The sequence below is a fragment of the Lissotriton vulgaris genome, chromosome 5, assembly GCF_964263255.1.
Source record: "Lissotriton vulgaris chromosome 5, aLisVul1.2, whole genome shotgun sequence".
NCBI classification, from domain to species: domain Eukaryota; kingdom Metazoa; phylum Chordata; class Amphibia; order Caudata; family Salamandridae; genus Lissotriton; species Lissotriton vulgaris.
The window spans coordinates 1,049,507,798-1,049,529,530 of NC_141693.1; the positions used below are offsets into that span (position 1 = coordinate 1,049,507,798).

Below are 21,733 nucleotides of genomic sequence, written 5' to 3' on the forward strand. Positions count from 1 at the left end.
CGATCCATCTCAGCCTTAGTACTGAAAAGGCATTTGATCTGGTTAGCCGGCAATATCTAGAAGCTCTGCTGCTGCAGTAGAATTTTTACCACAAAATAGGTTGGATCTTAGCTAATTATAAACATTTCCAAGCACGGATCGGATTTAATGTCATCCCCTCACAACCTTTTACAAATTAGCATGTCATGAGGCAGGGATGCCCGCTAGTATTTGATTAAGCAGACAAGTCCTTGCAAAGCAGTCTGAGAGAAGATGATCAAATCAGATAGATTACATTTGGGGGTCAGCAAAGCAGGTTTACATCTTTGCAGACGATATCCTGCTGACATTTGCTGACCCAGAGGTTTCCCCTTCCACCTGTGATGTTGACTTAGACTGACTTAAAAAAATCTCTCTCTAGCATTAATGTAAGGTTAATTGGAGGAAGCCCAAAATCTTGAACTTGACCTTGCAGGGGGAAAGCAGGTCCAGGTAATGGCAATGTGCCCTTTTAGATGGACCTCCATCTCACTCAGATACCCAAGTATCAACATCACTTAAACAGTGGAGTCTTGGTATGGGCTAATTGGCATAACCTGAAAGATCAGGTTAAGTCTAACCTCCACAGATGGCACTCACTGTAGTAACCTGGCAAGGTAGAATTCAAGATCTCAAAATTAATGTTCTTTATTCCAGTCCGTACCGGTTCCTATCCCTGAGAGAGCTGAAGTCCCTTTAGCAGGACTTAACTATGTTCATATGAGCAGGTAAGAGGGCCAAATTCAGCTGTAAATTTCTGTGATCCCATAGAGTGCAGTGGAGCAGAGTAGAGTGCAGTGGTGCAGAGTGGACTGGTGCAGAGTGCATGAGTGTAAAGGTTTGCAGAGTATAGTGGCATAGAATGCAGTGCTGTGTAGAGTAAAGGGGTGCAGAGTGGGGTGGTGTAGAGTGATTTAGAGTGCAGTGACGTAGAGTGCATTGGGGTAGAGTGCAGTGGCTTAGATAGTGACGTAGAGTGCAGTGGCACAAAGTGGAGTAGAGTACAGTAGTGTAAGGTAGAGTGTTTCAGTGGAATGAAGTGGCACAGAGTCTAATGGTGCAAGCTAGAGTGCAGCGGTGTAGAGTAATGGTGTAAAGTGGTTTAGAGTGCATCTGCATAGAATACAATGGTGCAGAGTAGATTAGAGTGGCGTACTATGTATTGGCATAGAGTGCAGGGGCATGGAGTGGAGTGGTTTAGAGTAGAGTGCATTGGCATAGAGTGCAGGTTTGCAGAGTAGAGTGGCATATAGTGAAGTTGAGTAGAGTGGGTTGGCCTAGACTGGAGTGCTTTAGAGTGCAATGATGTAGATTGGCTTTGAGTGCATAGAGGAGAGTGGGGTGGAATGGTGGAGTGCAGTGGTTCAAAGTACAGTTGCATGTGGAGTGGAGTGGAGTGACGTATAGTAGAGTGGCGTAGAGTGCGATATGCATGGTGTGGTAGCACAGTGCCGTTACAGACAACACATTTTCAATTGAAATGACCATTATGTTTGCACAGACACACAGTTTTACGAATAAAACTATACAGCACACAAACAACGTGTTGAAATAGCATCACGTAGTGTATAGATTTGTTTTGATCATATTAAAGTAGTAGTTTCCAAAACACTTCTGAATTAACAATGAATGGGCTTAATTTGTGCATTGCTAATTCTGACCTATTCTGAAATACTTTCTTAGATAATTTAAGTATTGTTGTATGCTAGAAAAACCCCTCTTCTATACCCCCAATAACCAGCAAGATTGTCACACAAATTACGAATAGTAAACACTGAGCTCCCTTGAAATACCGAGCCTGACCTCTGGCTTTGACTGCACAGCAAATGTTACAAGATGAGAACAATATTTACAGCCTGTTTATGAAAGTGGAATGTGGAAGTATACAAGGAGAGGTAGGGTAAAAATGGTTTTGCTCCTTGGGAGGGATGAACTGGACTTGGACAGGCTAAAACAAACCAGAAAGCCAATTGTAAGCAACAGACAAATGCATTCCCAGGGAAACTTTTCGAATGTTCCTAAGATGTCTTCAGTAAAACAGACATCTGCGCTGTCCTTATACCTAACAAGCATTTGCAATGCAATAGGTCTCGCAGTTACAAGAGTTTGAGCTATTGGCAATGCAATAGCTTAAACTCTCAAAAATATAAGACCTATTGCATTGAAAATTACTAGCACCCATGCGGCGTTTTCAAATTCATGAAGGCCGCACTTTCTTTGGACACGCCGCGTCTGAAGAAAGGGGCGTTTCCTACATTGAAGTGAAACCGCGCATGTGTGCTTTGACAAAAGTAAAGCATCTGTTTGTCAAGTTGACAAACAGATGGTTTGGTTTTGGTAAAAGCACCCATGCCACCCTTTTACTTTAATGTCGGCTATGCACCTTTCTTTAGACGTGGTTTGTGTAAAGAAAGGGGCAAGGCCTCTTTGAATGTGAAAGCGTGGCATGGGCGCGAGTAAACAAATAAATAAGTAAGCGCAGCTGCTAAATGAAAAGCGATCTGTGCTGTTAAAATAAATAAATACTAAAATGCGGCCACTATCATTAAAGGGGAGCACCATTAGCAAATAAAATAAAAGCAGGCGTGCTGCAAGGCAAAGGGTGAAATGGGGGCTAATCATTAAATAAAATAGTGTTAAGGGCCAAGATAAAGAAACCGTGTAACAAGACAAGTAAAAGGGCCAGTCCTTATAGGAGGTAACACATGCAGACAAGGCAGTACCAAGGAGGGACTAACAAGCCTAATAATGAATCGAGGCCAGTGTTTTCGAAGGACAATAACACAAGCCAATTACAAATATGGGCAGAGAGTGGGCGGGGCTTCAAGTCCATACTCCACTACTGTATTCCTCGCACAGCGCATGCACTGCCCAGGCTCTACCTAAAACAAGGTGGGGAACCTTTAGGGCTTATTTACAAGCCCCTTGCGCCGCCGGTGTGCCACTTTTAAAATGGGAAAAAGTGGCGTACTTGTGGCGCAAGGTGCTTTTAAGGGGCTTATTTAAAAGCCCCTTGCACCACAGGTATGCCACTTTTTCTCATTTTAAAAGTGGCGCACTGATGGCGCAAGGGGTTTGTAAATAAGCCCATTTGTGGTTAACCTTACAGGTTTTTTTTAATAACATTTCCCATTCAAACCACGACTTCTGTGAAGGTCAGGAGTAAGTGTTTTTCTTGGGGGGAAGGGAATGTTCTAGCTTTGGAAACTGTTATCCTACCATATACAGTTGATTATTTGCAGAGAAAAACAATAGGTCTCGCAGTAGGAAAGTTGGAGCTATTACAATTGGAAATAACAATGCCTTTTATTTTTGTTTTCATTTTAAAAACATAAAGGGCTTTGTCATTTACAAAACCAATAGCTCCAACTTTCCTACTGCGAGACCTATTGGCAACGCCAGTGCTTGTTTGTTTTGTGGCAAAGACAACTGTCTGAGGAAAGGCAGCATGCACAGGCTCCTCTATGTACTTGGGGTGGGGGGAGTATGGCAGCAGAGGCTGATGCGGCAACAGCTAAACTCTATCCTCACAAATGATCAATTATTATGTTGCTACTTCAATCACAAAAACTACAATTCCCATAGTGCACCTGCGTCTTATATCTTAAAAATATTTGGCAAAAATGGATGCTCCAAGTAACCTTCATTTAGATACATCTAAAAACGGGACTAAATGGGGCAGCAAAAAGGAAAGCGGAAGGAGAAGAGACGAGTAATTGCGGGAAAGGGGAAGAGGTGGAATGAGTATGGAGGGAAAAGGGATAAGCAGAGATGGAAAAGAAAAAAACAATAGAATGACTTTCAAAAAGGAAGGAGAACCAGGAGGAATAGAAATGGAGGGTGGCACAGGTCTCTGGGAAACAACGCTTTCATTATCCGTGAGATATGAGTTGTAAGGATTTTGCATGTTATTGGTTTTATTAGCAGCCGAGTATCCTGGGAATTGGATTGTCTTAGGCGATGTCAACAAAGGGAATTGAATTAACCTTAAACTGAGAGACCTGGAAAAAGATACTGAGTCTATGGGGGCGAGGTGTGAGTAAGATGGAGGAACTGAGTGGTTGGAGAAACCAGGATAGAAGAGGGAAGGAGAGTCAGAAACTTAGAGCAGAGGATAAAAGGAGGAGAAGGGTGCACAAGAAAGGAGGAAGATGAGGGAAGTAGGCAGACAGAGGAGGAGGAGGAGGAGTAGGAGGGAGGGGCAGACGTGGAGAGCTGGTGAGCGGGGGTTGTTCTACAAGCCGGAGAAGACGAGAGCAGTCAGAAAGTGAACACAGTGGGTGTAAAGAGAATAGATGCTAAAGGCCAGACTTGGGCGGGGAGGGGAGTGGGGGGGAGAAGTTTGATTATGAAAACAGAGTAGGGCGAAGACAGGAAGTGGTGAGGTTAGTGAGGCAGTGAAAGGTAAGAGTAAAAAAAGCAAACTTGTGAAAGCGATTAGTTGAGGCGAGCGCGACACGAGGAGAAACGATAGGGGGGGCAGACGTGGAGAGCTGGTGAGCGGGGGTTGTTCTACAAGCCGGAGAAGATGAGAGCAGTCAGAAAGTGAACACAGTGGGTGTAAAGAGAATAGATGCTAAAGGCCAGACTTGGGCAGGGAGGGGAGTGGGGGAGAGAAGTTTGATTGTGAAAACAGAGTAGGGCGAAGACAGGAAGTGGTGAGGTTAGTGAGGCAGTGAAAGGTAAGAGTAAAAAAAGCAAACTTGTGAAAGCGATCAGGAGTGACAGCAGAGAAGATGAGCGGCCATTGTACGTCGGTGAAATGACAAGATTGCCTTTCGGTGTTTATTAAAATGTCCCGCTGGAAGAGTCTTACGGTGGCGACGACGCAACAATTTATTGTGACTGGCAAAATTCTGTAACGCATCATCAATATACTATACAGCAGCACACGTCATCCGCACGATACGTGAGGCTGCATATTTTTGGATTATTTTGAACCCCCCAAAAAACTTCAGACTTGAAGCACCGGGAAACTGAAAGTACGGCCGGCCGGCCATCCAAGAATAATTAGGGGAGGAGAAGCCGCAGAGCGCACCCTGGGCGAAGCCCTTTGATGTGCTGTGCGGCCGTTAAAATAAAATGCACTTAGGAGGGAGGGAGGCTGATGCGCGTGCTTGTTTGGTCACGTAATTCACGTGAACTTAATGAAAACCGCACGAACGAAACCCTTAGTTTCACGAGCGTTTTGAGGACACGAATTCTCGCTCCGCTCAATGCGCTTGCGCGCATTGATAGGTCGCGAGACCTAAAAAATAAAACCGGGTTTAAAAAAGTGTAAAACTGTGAACACCTTTCCAAATGTCATTAGAGTTATGAAACTAGGCTAAAGGGCTATGTCTGGACATTTTCCAATGTCGTGTATCTGTAAATAAGGGAGTAAACTGAAAACAACACTTACTTAATTGGCTTATTTAAATAAGCTCATTTTGAAAGTGAACTGCATACAATATAAGATGCTTGCATTGGGTATGTGAATTTCTTATGGAGATTAATGCTCACATAGTTTTAATTTTTTAACTCAGACCTTCAGCAACAATGAACAATAAATGGGAAAGAGCAACCTCACAAACTCCTGCCCCTGTTTAAGTTAAGGACATCGGTAAAAGATTACATGAAAAATAATAGGAAAATGTGCAAGTGCGAAACAGAAATTTCAGAAGTCTATTTACAAATGGTTGTACTGTATCATAATATCGTTTTTTGCCACTGAACTATACAGGACAATGGCTTACACAAGGTCAGTCCTATCGAATTGAAACCGTTCTCTACTGGTGAAGTGGAATTTTCATGGGCGGTCCTTAACATGCCTCATTGAGCTTGCGTGGCTGTAACGCAGCACTTATAAAAGCGAATTAAAGCAGCGCCTTTGTAACTAAGCCTCTACTATCATAACAACCTGGCAATATTCTAAAATCGAACTTTTAGGCTGCTCTCCTGGTAACCAACGTCTGAAGCGCAACGACACCACTGGTGCGATATGCAGTGCTATACACACAAAAACAACACAGGTTATGTTGCTGTAAGCAACCAAAAGCAGAGTCAGTGATTGTCTGGGTAAGGGGCCTGCAGTGAATTCCGATCAACGTCCTCCGGTTCCCAGACACCCCTTTGTGCCCCCGTGACATTAACAAGTATTTGTCAATTGTGAGCAGAGGGGTTAATAATGCGCCCTGCTGCAGCGTGGGCTCACACAGACCTCCGTCGTGAAGGCAAGCTGCCTTTATCAGCCGGAGAACAGCGTTGGCACCAAACGTGGTTTGACATGGGCGGCTGCCATCAATGTGTAAGCCACTAATTCCGGTACAGAAACTTCCGTAAACCAGACTACCATGTGCGGCTGCTGGTATAACAAGAAACAAAACACTCGGCAGAGGGAGTGGGAACCTTCAGTACAGCAGCATACTGTAAGCAAGTGAATAAGCCAGGAAAGTTTGGAGGGAGGGACCCAGCACAACGAGAGGAGACTAGCACAGCAGTCGACCTGAGGGAGAAATACAAATAAACACAAAAGTGAGGAAAGGGCATTGTAAATGTGACAAACAGCAGGATTTTCAGAAAAGGGAGCGTTCACCCAAAATGAGCAGAAAACCAAGGGGAAAAAATCCATGTACATGATGCCATTAACTGCGCAAAGCTTAACCATGCCATAGGAGTATTTAAATGGTGAGGGCCTGAAGCAGTGGAGTGGGAGAGGTGAGGGGGGAGTCACGGGGAGATTAAGGGACAGAAGGCAAGCGGCCGTGAAGTGCAGGCGGGGGGCGTGGAGCAGAGCCTTTGAAGAGCCAGAGTCACGGCCCGCGGCCGTGAATAAGTGAAGTGAATAATTAGTGGAGGAGAACTGACAGGCTGATAGGCAGAAGGCTCAGGCAAGCTCGTGCACGAGGCGTGCACGTCCCAAAATCCGCTTTTGGGGAGAGCCCTTGGTTTAGCTGCATTAGGGCTCTTTTTCCTATTCCTGCGGAATAGGAAAGGGGCGAGCCCTAAAAAGGGACTTTGATGCGTATCTGGTGGGAGTGTCTGAGAATAGCACCCTCCTGGTTAGAAATCCTGAACCATATTAAGGCAATCATGGGGGGAGAGCTTCCTGCTGGTCCCCTGGTGGTGGTAGTGTGCCTCCAGAGGAAACATTTTGATCTCAGTGTATATATAGTGACATAACTCTGCTATGACATTTACTAAGAGTAGCTAGAACACTAATAGCCACCTGTTGGAAAAAGCAGTTGCACCTTATTAGTCACAATAGTTCGGAAAGTTATGGTGACTAATGTCAACAATCCCTGACATCCTATAGAAATTGTATGGTGAGATACGTTCATCTTAGCTTGCTCATGCATCTTCCAGACATCAAGTCATTTTGAATTCTGTTTGTGTCATGGCACATCAGTCAGATTCTTCCTAAAATAAAACTATTTCCTTGTTCTGCCAGCCTGTTCAAGATTACTGATATTTCTTGTGAGGATAGGAATTCATCAAATGTCCAAGTTTCACATTGCAATACAAATTGTCTCAAAAACCTGTCCCACATTGGTACAAGTCCAAGGATGACCAGGGCAAGTTCTGTTTAGATTCTCTCTAGGGAGGAGGTGGGTGCTACTGGCTCGGAGTATGGAATTTAGGGTGATTAGTGTGTGCGTGGTAGCCAGGCCACTAAGGGGTCAGTGAGGTGAATGGCCTGGAAACTACTACAGATGTAGCAAAACACCTGTGACTCTCAAATTACCTTCGTTCATCCTGAGATGCACTAGGAACAGTGTTTGTGGTCAGCTTGATTAACATGGATCTTGTTAAAAGCCTACAATGTGGGCATTCTTATTGCCATTTTTCACCACTGAAAGAGGAGTGAAATACGTTGACTTTGTTTTGTTATGAGAAATATGAACGAAGAAGTGATTGAATCCAGTCCGTTCCTAACCAGTGTCACCCATGGAGGTGTACTACCCTTGAATGCCTTATTTGTAAAAATTGTATTGGAAAGATGAAATGTGGAAATTTGAGGGCTCATTCCTGTCCTCACTAGATTTGGGGGCCGAATACAATGTTGCTCGCAAAACCTCCGACCGGTAGTCGGAAGCTTTCTGATCGCAGTTGGAGGCTTTGTGACTGACACGGTCTGTTTGCTGTCCGACCACCAAATGATTTAGTCGGCGGTCAGTTTAAACCGGGCGGTCATTCCTACATGCGTCCGACCGGCTCTTGGAGTCGTCCGGCCGATTGGACCCGCACCGTAATACGCTATGTACTGGCCCTTGTTAAGCCTTCTAAAGTTAAGATCTCTTCCTTCATGCCCTTTCCTTTAGTCCTTTTACTCCAAGACTAGAGTAAGAGGAGCCAGAGAGTCCCTGTGAAAGTGTGACACAGTCAAAAGGCTTCTCAGCAGGATCAGTTTTACCAGTTTGCCAAATTTGCTCTTTGGCCTTATTACTCACACTTTTGACAAACAGTGGAGTTAGACCTCACCATGTAATACTATCAGAAGACACTGAAACGGGCAGAATAGCATACATTTAGCCAGAGTTATAGATTTTTGAAGCCGTAATAAATCAGTGGAAAATATTACATGGAAAATATAACATTGCAGTCAATGGGAAAAACCACAAGTGACAATCGGTCCCTTGTAGGTCGAGTGACGTGGAACCGCTAGAGGGTTACGATCATGCGGGCCCCTAAACCAGGCCACACCAGTCCGATCAATTTTACCTAGCTTGTGGAGTCTGGGTGCAGGGTTGTCATGACTGTCCTTGGTTTTGAACGGGAGTTATAGGGATGCTGGTTTTACTACTTAGACAGCTGCTGACCTGGGATGAAGGTTGCCCGGTGTTCCATGTAGATGCAGCATCAAGTGTGGGGGTTATTTGGCGGATTGGCGACTAACAAGTCTTGGCAGCTGTAAGCACAGTGAAAAGGTACTGGAACTTCACTGGGTCGTGGGGAGTGATGTAGCGGCCTGAAACTTTGTGGCATGAAAGACTGCAACTCCCACAATGCATTGGGCCACCTGGATTTGGACGACCTCACGGAGGGCCCGATGGCCAGCGTTTCTTCGGTTCTGGTGAGTGTTTTTACCTTCAGTTTGCAGGGTACTGGTGCCTCTAATCCAGGGAAGTCTGAGGGGGCTGCTAGTTTCCACAGGGGTCCCTGTCTCCGGTAGTGCGGAATTTTAGCAAAGGATGTGGGCTGTTCACTCAGTTCCAAGTCTGTTGCCACAAGGGCAAATTATCCCTCTTTTACTTTGGGGCTGTGGGCAAACTACTGTTGTCGGTGACACAGATCTCCTCTTGGCCCTTCCTTGATGCAAGTTGTTCCGATCTGAGGGCAGTCCCTTAAATCCTAGATTCAGAGGAATTAGAGGTGTGGGAGCTAGTAGCTAATGGCCAGATAGTCTGCCTCTAAGGTAACTACATCTGGAGTTGTAGGTCACCTTTTCAGCCTAGAACCCTCTATTCTGCCATTCCTAAAAATGGCTGAAATCAAATTGTGGTATACAGACCTGGCTGCACATTCTGGAGGTGTGGCTAGCCTTCTGGGGTGTACACCTCCCTACATAGCTAATTTCCCGCCTACCCTGGTGTATATACACCTCAGGCAGGGTGAGGGCTGTTTTCCTCCACTGGGAGTCAGCCTGATGCATATCCGAGGCGATGTAGCCTTTGAAGCTCATCACCTTGATGCGTCCCTTCCTTAGCCTGCTTGGGAGGAGGGAGATGTGACCTCTTTCCTGCCAAAGTCTTTGTTTATGACTCCTGGGAGTGATCACACTGCCTGGCAGAAGGTCAGTATCCTGTCTTGGCGGCAGCAGGCGCGAGAATGTGTCGGCTGGTCAGCAGAGCACAAAGAATCTGAACAACCAGGTGGGCAAGCTCTAAGGTCAGCACCTGAGTGCAAGCTACGTCACAAGATTCACGTCAAACCAAACCATGAAGTATTTCAGCGGTGCCATGAAGGAGCTATCAACAACAAGAATGCCCAGGTGGCAGCCCATGTAATCCTATAAACAGCTAACACAGTTGGTTCCAATGGGGAACGCCACTATAGGGACATATAGACGTTCACTCATATGTCCTGCACTTTGCCTCCTGGACTGGGGAGGCCTACCTTAGTGGAGTCTGACCTTTATTATCGGAAGCTTGTTTCCGGTCCAGGGAAGACATGGCTTGGCAGTTCGGGCTGGACTGTTCCCATGAGGCACAGGGTCAGACTGATTTGCATATAGCCATGTCTGAACTGGGGTGGCAGAGTGGGCTAAAGAACGGTGTTGGATTAAACCCAGATCTTTTGACTGGGTGTGAGTGTTTGATTGATTCAGATGTTCCGTCCATCACCACCCCCTTTTGTACCGCTTTTGGCCGCCATAAGTGTGGCAGGGTATGCTCAGACGTGAGTTCCTTGCTCACTTTGCCACTGGATTCAAGCAAGCCGGGCTGAAGATGGCTGGAATGCCAGAAACCGGTCCTCGGAAGCTTGTTTCCGGTCCAGGGAAGACATTTATTTATTTATTTATTTATTTATTTATTTATTTTTAGCATTTGTTAAGCGCGAACAATTGCCCGCAGGCGTCTCGGCGTTGTACATTTTGTTTACTCTCCTGTATGGTCTCATGAAATTGTTTAGAGGTTGAATAACCAAGTTTTCAGTTTCTTCCTGAAAGACATTAGGTTTGGGCTGGAGCGTATGAATTGCGGGACTGTGTTCCATAATTTTGGGCCGGCCACTAGGAAACGTCTGTCTCCCCAGTTGACCAACCTGGTCCGCGGCACCACCAGGTCGTTCTGTTTTGCTGAACGAAGTGTCCGAGAGGGAATGTATGGGACAAGATGGTCTCTCAAAAATTGCGGCGCTTGATGATGTAGTGACTTGTAAATAATACACAATGTTTTAAATGTAATTCTGTTCCTAACAGCGAGCCAATGAAAACTTCTCAAAGTCTCAGCTATAGGCTTAAATTTAGGAGTATTTGAGAGAAGTCTGGCCGCCGCATTTTGGATTACTTGCATTTTTTTAATAACCCTAATTTGGGCATTGGCAAACAAGCCGTTGCAGTAATCCAGTGCTGATAGGACAAGAGCGCTGACAAGTGTCTTGCCTACATTTGTGGGAAGGAAAGGGAGAATCTTCCTGACCAGGCGCAATTTGTAGAATGCTGTGGCGGCAGTCTGATTGGCATGTGCCATGAAATTTAGGTTGTCATCAAAGATGACGCCCAGATTTCTTACCTTGGTGGCAGGTTTGGGCACGGCACCGAAGGATGGTGGCCACCATAGTGGGGACCAGCTGGGGCTGAGATGGCCGAAAGTGACCACCTCCGTTTTATCGGAGTTTAATTTCAAACAGTTCGCTGACATCCATTGTCCAATGGCCAGCATACCTATTTTGAAACTCTCCGCTACTGTTTCCCCATCGTTTCTGACACCCAGGATCAGCTGGGTATCATCTGCATATGAGGTAAGGTTCATCCCGTGCGCTTTGATGGTCTTTGCGAGGTCCGACACATAGATATTAAATAGTGTCGGACTAAGGGATGAACCTTGAGGTACCCCACATGGCAGTGATAACTCAGCAGATTCAAATTGACCCAGAATAACAGCCTGGGATCTCTCCGTCAGAAAGGATGCCAGTAGATTTTTTGCTTGGCCTTGCATGCCCATTTTTTCGACATGGCTTGGCAGTTCGGGCTGGACTGTTCTCATGAGGCACAGGGTCAGACTGATTTGCATATAGCCATGTCTGAACTGGGGTGGCAGAGTGGGCTAAAGAACGGTGATGGATTAAACCCAGATCTTTTGACTGGGTGTGAGTGTTTGATTGATTCAGATGCTCTGTCCATCACCACCCCCTTTTGTACCGCTTTATTAAAGGCAGTGTATTTTATTGTGCCACACATGGTGAGGGTACAGTCGAGTTTGAGCAGTTTGCACCGCTCCTGCAGTCTGCAATGGCAGGCCTGCATTCAATAGTTTGCTTGGATCACTCAAGGTGGCACAAAACTGTGTGGTAGCCCTGGGGGACCCCTTTCGCTCCTATGCTCTGGATACCCCTGGTACCATATACTAGGGACTTATATGGGGGGTAAAGTCTTTGAAAATTTGGGAGTACCAAGTCAAACATTTAAATTTTGGGAGAGAGCGGACACTAGGGTCTGGGCAGCAGACTCCATTGCACTATCAGTCATAAGCATCAACATTTTGAGCAAAAAGTGGGCGTGACCATAGAAAAAGGGTCACTTTTGTTCAATAGCATATTGCAAAAGTCCCTAAACTATGCCGGTGTAATTTAAATTTCACCCAGTACTAGAGACCATGCACATGGAGCGTCCAGGCAGTCAACAGGATAGCGAGCAAGAGACCTGGATACATACATGCTGTTTAATTTCAGATACAAGGCCTCAAGATGGCATAGCTCACAACTATGCAGCATCAAGACAGGGCAAACACTGAGCCATTCTACTTTTCGTGATGCTTTAGAAACATGAATGAAGCCAGTTGCACTCTTTTTAATGTATGTAATAGGACCCTGCTGGATTTGACTAGATCAACGGGGTCATCCATCTTTTCTTTCAGTACCTTTGTACACTATTCCTCTCCCTGCCACCTTCAGTCTCTTGCCTGCCTTCTCCCAACCCAAAAATCTGCATCTATTCGGGTGCAATTTGACAGTAAAGTGCATTTAAAACCTCAGCATGGCCCTATTTTAAGGTAGAGGCCTGTATTATTTGCCTTTCAAAGAAATGAGTAAAATATTTATAAGTTGATTCCTCCTTATGATTGTAGCAATGGTTATCTATCAGCAGTACCGACTCCAGATTTACTGTATTCACTTTCTCCGAACCTAATTGCTTATGTCTGTGTTTTTATTCTATATTAATTTCAGTGCAGAATTGCATTCTCTTTCAGGCTGTTAACAAGCTGACATCCAGGAATAAGTTCTTTATAGAGGACCTCCCAAGTTAGGATTTGGCAGAGGTTTTATTTGTTGCCAGTGGTGCAGTACTCCAGTTCTGTGCGGTTAATTGACAAACTTCTGTATTCTGGTAGTTAGTTGTTGTATTGATTATTGTCATTAACACCAATTCAGGCCTCAACAAAGCATAACAATGTTACTAGACCTGCATGTCTAGTGACTTAGATAATCTACTCAACTGGCATTCTGCACGGGGGACTCTGTGTGTACGATATACTTCCTTGAGAACGAGCCGGTTTGGCAGCTTATTAAGGCCTGCCAGCCTCCTAAGAAAGACCTCATCTCTACAAATTTCCAGAGATTCGTACACTTATATTGCCTCTACACATTTCAAGTACCTTGGAATTTTACCCTACACCAATTTGGTCCCCACGGCGCTCAGTTGTGCACAAATTACTGTTTTAGTTTTCTAGAATATTGCTGGAAGCTTATCTTCTGTTTACGTGGACTCTGACTGAGCTTCATATTGCCTGCCTTACCTGGACCAGTATATTACTGTCTGTGCATTTTCTTTTGACCATTGCCCTGACGAAGCTCCCAAGGTGGGGAGCGAAACGCTTTGGCTGTCTTGTGCACCCCTAAAAAAATCAATAAAAAGAAGAATATATTTTCAGAAAACTTTGCCTCTGCGAATTACTTGACACATGGTGCTGCCTCTACATCTTTGCAAGCTTTTATATGGGAACCCAGTGAGACCGAACCACAGCAGGTCTTGGAGGTTATCAGCAAATGACATTGAACATTTTATGGGACTGTTGAAGTTGAGGTGCTAATCGCTTGGTCCGCTGTGGAGATCCTCTTTTGTTGTTTACTCAACTTAATAGACATGATTCTTACCCATAAACCGGTTTTAAATGATGTGATCCTGAACAAATATTTTAATTCACTGAGCTGCCATTTTCTACATTATCACATGCAAGAGCGAGCACCTTCAAATACGTAAGTTCAGCATGTCTGCGGTACAAAAAACGTTTGTTTGATTTAATAGACTAAACTTTTGCTCCATATATAATACAAATCTAGCCACATATATGATGCACATGAACCCGACTTCCCTCTTAGTTCTTTTACAGCATTGCTATCAGGGTAGCTGCAGTCATTTAAAAAAAAAAAGCATGTTTAAAACCTATTACTTTTAATAAATGCATGACTAAAGCATAAAGTGGTAGCCCACTGTCATTTGCTATCAGCAGATTTTACATTGAATTGGCCACAAACTTTTCCACTGACGTGGTTTTACTGACAAAACTATTATGGGGCAGATTACGATCTCGGTCAGACAGCCTCCGACCGAGTTCGTCTGTTTCCGTTCCGACCGCCTATTTACAATTTAGGTGGTCGGAAATGAAACCGGCCTGTCGATCCAGCACACTTCCGACCGGATCAAGGAGCCCGCCGGCCAGTTGGAGGCGGTCCGTAATCCATATGGACGGTGTTTTACGGATACGTATTACGATGCACGGTTTCCAAAGGCTTTCCATGCTGGGCTTTCTGACATGTAAAGCCTGTCGGAAAGCGTACAATAAACAGTTTAGAGGTCTTTTAGTATTCCAGAATAACTAGGCGCACTACCTGGGTGGCCGCAAGGTAATAGTTTCAAAAGGTAGTCAGTATAGGCAATGAGGCGAGCGGTAATCCCTCACAACCGCTCCAAGATGGACCAGTAAGCCGATCCACACAATTAGAAAAGACAACAATGCCCCTGCGCTATACACATTAAAAAATTCGATAGTACTGATGTCAGTTTGTATAGAAAAATAGTGGAAGTTATTAGGACAAATCTAAACTTTTAGTCAAACTCCGAGAATGAGTGTACATAAGTGAAGATACATGAGTGGAGAAACAATCTTTTCTTGGTGTGGTCACTTCTGTTTATTGTTGCATTTCAAAAGCCAACACGTGTTTCATCGCAGGGAACAAACTGCGAATCTTCAGGGCCTCGTTGAAAACGTTACAGGTGAAAATACGTTTAAGTAAACACCCAGTCGGGGCGTTGCGTGGAATCCTGTATTCGGATTTCCAAAAGTTACACACTCTGGCTGTGCGGGATCTGCAGAATCTCGATTGTTCACGAGTCAAGTGAAAAACCGGGAGGAGAAAAGAGTTCGTGGTTGGGCGGGTACGCCGTTAAGTCCACAAGGCGGTTGCACCTAGTCAGTATAGTTCTCCCTCTTTTGGTTTCCCGGCGCCGTGTATCGAAGCCGGACCCTGCGATGAAACACGTGTTGGCTTTTGAAATGGAACAATAAACAGAAGTGACCACACCAAGAACAGATTGTTTCTCCACTCATGTATCTTCACTTATGTACACTCATTCTCGGAGTTTGACTAAAAGTTTAGATTTGTCCTAATAACTTCCACTATTTTTCTATACAAACTGACATCAGTACTATCGAATTTTTTAATGTGTATAGCGCAGGGGCATTGTTGTCTTTTCCTGTCGGAAAGCGTGTTTGGGGACCCCCTAGCAGGGCCCCCTTCTGTTTGTGGTCTCTGGTTGGGAATGAGATATGAGTAAGATAGCACCTTATTAGAGAAGGAACATCAGCTCCTAAAAATTCTTTAATGCCTCCCCAGTTTTTTTTTTATCAATGAGAACTGAAACATGTAATGTTTAATAGGAAAATGCCTTGAAACGTAAGGTAATTGTTTCAAGAGCTATAAAGAAATTTGTTTTTCTGTCACTGCATTAACGTTTGTTTTCAGTAAGGTTAATTGTACTTCAAAGTAACACTACTTTGCCTTTGCTTTATTTTTGGTAGTAATTTTGCTTTGTTCCTGAACATGAAGATAGTTTGATTTTTGTTACCTGTTTCATGTCCAAGTGTGCAATGTGTTTCTTCTTTTTTTTATAGGTTTACTGGACCAGAAGGGCTCAGCGGTTTTGGATTTGAGTTGACATTTAGACTAAAGAGAGAAGCAGGAGAATCTGCACCACCCACGTGGCCTGCAGAACTAATGCAGGGCCTGGCCAGATATGTTTTTCAGTCAGGTAACAGGAACACTTGTCATATGTGTGTAGTCCGCTGCACTGCTTCCAGATTAGTTGAGCATTTAGGGTTTTGTTGATTCAAAGTACGAATTATGTATTGGAAGGTTATTTACATGGAGCGTTGCCTTCAGTCTCACACACATCATTAAATGTAGTGTTTTGTATTTGCATTGGGGGTAGCAAAGAAGAAGCTTTTGGGTGATTCAGTTGATGTAGCTAAAGCATCTGGCTTTATGGATGACTGTGAAAGATTCACTTTGTGATGAACGTGATCTGCCAGCAATATTATCATTTGTTTGAGATGTCATCAATTGCTTGACTGGCAATAGTTGCAAGACTGCAGTTACTTTCGCATGATTACACATTCTGTAATAATGTACTGCTATGTCCAGATCCCCTTACTCCATGCTAGTTGCTATCCATTGAGGTTTGTATTTTATTTAAAAAATTTTGGTCCGCTTTCACACTTTGGTACTTAGTTTCACCACGTCTCCTGACCCCATGTGCCTTTTGTGGTTCAGTTACATCTGTTAGGACCTTTTTAGCATCCTGAAGTTAACCTATGGTCGCAATGCCTGGTTCAACTGATGTGTCAGTCGGAGCCTTACTCTGTTTCAATTATGGCCATACATTGTTTGGCGGAATTCTCTAGGAGTAAGCGTGCAGGCCCTTTGAGGCCATTTGTGCAGGCTTCGCCAGAGGCACGCCTTGGTTGAGATGTCTTATGCTCTTTTTGGCTACAAGCGCTCAACTAGGGCTGACACGTTTCCATCATGTAGGATATGGCCTTTTTGGAATGCAATGCTTGGGCTCCTTTAGAAGTCCCAAAGTCCTTCACTGAGATGTTTGTTTTTAATACATAAATTGTTATATACCTTAGGAGCCCTCTTATGTCAACATCAGCCATTATTTTCCTGCCCAAATAAGCACCTTCTTGTTGAGTTTCTCGATTTGATGTGGCATTGGATCTTTTCAGGCTCTGAACTTTACCTTTATCCTTATGGTCTCAGATCCTGTGGTGCCTTTGACCTTCCACACCACCTATGCAGATCCTTTCTAATAATCTTGCAAACCTAGTATGGGGTGGGTAGGGAGGCCCTGTTGCCTACAAAATCCTGCAAAAATCTCTCTCTTTCTCTCTCTCTCTCTCTCTCTCTTTTTCTCTCTCTCTCTCTCTTTATTTTTTTTCTTCCCCTCTCCCCTCCTCACCAGCATGCTTGATGCTTTGGCCATACACGGTCCACAATGCATCTTTAGCACTTAGCTTAGCTCTGAAATATGTGGAACAAGCATTGCCATATCCAATAGATCTCGCCTTTTGGACCTTATAAGTGTTTAGCCATGCAACAGTTGATGTTGTTGCACCAAGGATATTGTGCTGCATAACTAAATACTTATAAGATCCCAAAACTGAGACCTATTGGTAATTTACTGTGCCTTTGGGTGAATTATTCCATTGGTATCGCAGACCATTTTTTGATCTTCTACTCGTTATCTCCATCTCCCCAAGAGATCCTGTCAGTTTGAATTCATTCATGTCTGAGGACATGAATGAATGTGGATTCGAATTTGGGTCCGCCCATCTACACCTCCCAGTCAACCTTGCTGTTAAATTGCGATGTATAGGTGCAGCATAAAAAAACGCAACTCTCCATACTTTTATACAAGAATTCTTTAACACACAAATATATATCAGGATATTGATATTACTTCTCAAGTGAGAACCACAGGATAAAAACAGCACACCTCACCTCTGGACTCGCCCAAAGAGAACAGTAGATCATTAGGTGAGGAAAACAGAGGAGTAGCATAAAAAAGGTTCACTTGTAATTACAACAAGATAAATATTAATAGCTAATGAAAATCGATATGTAAAGTTAATATCGGGAAAAGAGTGAATAATATGGAATAGCAGGCACAAAAAATAAAAAGGCCTATAAGTTTTCCTAAAATCTGGACAAAAATTAAAAGTCGTGAAGCTTAAGAAACCTCGCTGCCTGGGTCTGGGTTTGAATTATCCACTGACTTACTGCTACATTTGTTGATTAGTTCATATTACTGGGTCAACTTAAGTAGTGGTCTTATCTTTGTAGGTAACTTTAAATAAGCATGGCTGTATAAGGCCATAACTTGCATTTATTGACTTCACATAAGGCCTCTTACCCAAAAAGTGCTTCTTCTATTCACAATGGCTGCATCTTGAGTAAAAAAAAAAAATGTTTCCAGATCAAAATATACACGTTTCCTAGTTAGCAGTCATTGATACTTTTGTTAGATCAGTATATTGTACAAAATAATTATAATCCTAGTAGATTTGAATATTTTACCAAAAAAGAGATTTTTTTGTTCCTCTTGTTCATGTTAGGTGGGTCTGTAACACACTAAGTACATATGGAAAGCCAGTATATTTAGAAATAAACTTTTTCCTTAACTTACCCCAGTTAACTAGTTGGGATTCGGGAAGGTAGTAGGTTGGAGCTGGTAGGGCTCACCAGTTTTGTGGGAACAATCATTTTCAAATGGCATAATTAAAACTGAAAGTGGGAGTCGGAGCTTGAAAGGTGCAAGGATGGCCATGATCCGTCGGAGCTCCTGATCAAATCCTCGCTTCGCTTCTGGTTTGAACGTTCCTGGTATTTAAATCACTACCCCTGTTAGGGATACAAAGGGAACAGGTAGAGTGCTCCCTGGGGCTCAAAAAATGTAAAGTCCACCGCACACTTATCACCATATCCAGAGAAGATGCTGGTGATTTCTCCACTGGTGATTACCCCAAATGAGAGCTGCATTAGATGTATTTTGCTTGCTAGTGAGATCAGCGTATAGTAATGACCTGGTCTGTGTGGCTTTCGTTTAAGCGGCACCATAGAGAGACCACAGACTCTGGTGGGAGCAAGCCATAGACGCACTGCTTTTCGCTGTGGCTGGAAGGCCTGATTTTCATTTATGTCTCGAGCCATATGTCAGTAATTTGTCTGGTATCATGTCCCTGCGTGGGCTCCACTACTAAAGTGATTTGCTGGTGTGCCTGCCAAAGTGCCTTTCCTGTTGGTTCAAGGAAGGGCCCTGCATTGAGGAAGACCAACTGGATTTGTGTTCCACCATATTGAAAGCGCTCATCTCCAGCAGCTATGGCTCCGACAATGAAGGGTAAGTGTAAGAAAGTGCCTCTATATATACTGGACAGTGTGTATAGAGTCCCCAGTCTCCAGAGGTATGGCAGAGGTTAAAGTTAGATATAACCTTACTCTCCAAAGTGGTAGCTTGGCCGAGCAGTAAGGCCGTATCAGAGGACAGTGTTAAGTATTTGTTGTACTCACTAGTGTCACCTCTGCCAACTAGGATCACTGTTGATTCATGTAATTGGTATTATACCTCTCTCTGTACTCTGCAATATACTGAATGCACTTGTTATACTGCATACTCTGTCACTTTGGCAACGCTGGCTGATCACTATTTTCACTCCAGTACCGTGTAAATTATGTATGTATCTGTGCCTCTACACACTCTGATATCTGGATGCTGACTGATCACTAGTACCACATTGTTAATGTGTAGCGTACTTTACGTTTTCCTGTACATGTATACCATTATATTGCAGTCTCCCACACACACCTAAACCACCGCCCCATCATGGATCCTATCGGCAAGCACACATATAAAATCAACTACCCACCGGCACTCACCAAAAAAGCTGCTAAACGCTTTAAACACAACTTTCTTAGGTCACACCATGAAACACCCTTTGCTGACACCTACTTCTCACCGGTCAATGGATCCCTGAACACTGATATCATCTTCCACACCACACGCAGAGCTCAATGGCAAAAGGCGTTCCACACCCTACTCACCGTCTCTTCCACCAAGAAATCCTCTCACAGCCTAACTCTTTCCATCACGCCATCCTAACTCTTTCCAGGCAGAGCCACCATCACCATCTACAATAACGGGATTGTCCTATCTCAATCCACAGACAGGAACCTGGAACTACTAGACAACTTGTTCCCGACTCTCATAGAGCACCTCTCCAACTCGCGGAACAACATCTCAATTAGGGACACACCTATTACCCCGGACCCCCCATCTCCTACCCGCAACTCTTCTATCCCAGCTCAGCACCGGGCAGGTGACTCAAGCGCTTCAAACACTGACACAGCTTGCTCCCCCTCATACACCACCCACACCCCCACCCCTTCAACCAACTCACGGGCATCCACACTCTTCATCAACACTACTCACACACCTACAGATGGCCTTAACACCCCGCTCACCGCAGACGGCACAGCTCCTTCCCACAGCACACCTAACCTAGTTCAACACCAGAACAACACCCCTTTTTATAAATCCCCCTCTCTATCCCCCCCTATACTCAGCCCCCATTACCCTCGAACTAACCACGCAGAACACACATCCTCTCTCAATCTAACTACCCCCCCCCCCCCCCACAACAGGGCCACCTCCAATCTCATCTCCCCTCCTACTCTCAGCCCCCACTACCCGACCAGTTCCCCCACCACCATCAGTCTCCCAGACTACACCCTGATCCGCCCGCCTACCATCAATGCCCTCACCCAGACCGCCAACCTCCTACCTACCTCATCCACTCCTCTCCCACCCAAAACGTCTCTCCCCCCTAACATCACCCAGTACACTAACACAACGCAACCCCGTTCGAACACCAGCCCTCCCTCCCATCAGCACGCAAATTCCCTAGTCGGTCATTCACCTTTGACTACCACCCCCAACCCCACCCCCTCCTCCTCCACCTACCTCACGATGGACAACACCCCCTCCACCTACCCCACGATGGACAACATCATGGCCACTCTCTTCCAGATCAAAGAAGACATACACATCATCAAAGAACTACTCTCCATACACCCCACACATTCCTTACCCACCCCCACGCCCCGCCCCAAACTGGCCACTCCCCCCCCAGCAGACACCCTCACACACCCGCCCAAATTGGCCACTTCCCCTACGGCCGACACCCACACCCTACACCGGGCGTCAATACCTGTTCATAGTCGCAACTGCTGCCCTCGGCCCCCTCGCCGTCCCTGCAACCCCGCACACAACTTCACCTCTCAACCCATCTTGTCCCCCGCCCTCCCAATTAACTCTCCCACTCAACTCTCCCCCAACCGGACCTCAATGCCAGCTCGCAATCGCAACAACCGCCCTCGTCGTACCCACAACCCTATTTCTGATCTCGACACACTCACCCTTCTCCGCTCCTATGACCCAGCATCCCAAAATGACACAACCTCCCCACACCTCACCATCCCCTCGATACACTCAAATCCCCTTAGACCCCCCACACTAAACAGATCCTCCATCCCCAATAACCTCAGAAGAGTCCCCCTCGCTCTTGAACCACCCACCACCCCCAGCACGCCCAGTCTCAAATGCACCCTCCTCAATTGTAGATCGGCCTCGAAACATGCCGCCGCCATTGCAGAGCTCCTCTTATCGCGGGACCTCGACTTAATCATACTGACTGAAACCTGGCTAACTGAATCTTCTACACCTATAATGGACATTCTAGTTCCCCCTAACTACCACATTATCAGGCTCGACAGATCAGGCCAACTGGGGGGTGGAATCGCATGCATTTACAGGAACAACATCTCTGTTCGGAGAGCCAACTCCACCTCACTACCATCTCCAAATTCCTGTGAATACATCTGCCTCGACATTATCAGTGAGGGCAAACCGATATGCTCTCTTCACAGCATTTACCACCCTCCCAGGGACAACTTCACC

At 45.0% G+C, this 21,733-nt stretch overlaps 1 protein-coding gene across 4 annotated transcripts in view; it reads left to right on the forward strand.

Annotated features, from left to right (window-relative positions):
- Positions 1-21,733, forward strand: part of SUFU (SUFU negative regulator of hedgehog signaling) — a 561,046-nt gene that overhangs the window by 122,963 nt on the left and 416,350 nt on the right. For all 4 annotated transcript variants that reach the window (XM_086922691.1, XM_086922692.1, XM_086922694.1 and 1 more), the window contains exon 3: positions 15,831-15,967. In XM_086922691.1, the coding sequence (XP_086778817.1) occupies positions 15,831-15,967 (137 nt within the window). The remainder of the gene's footprint in view (positions 1-15,830; positions 15,968-21,733) is intronic.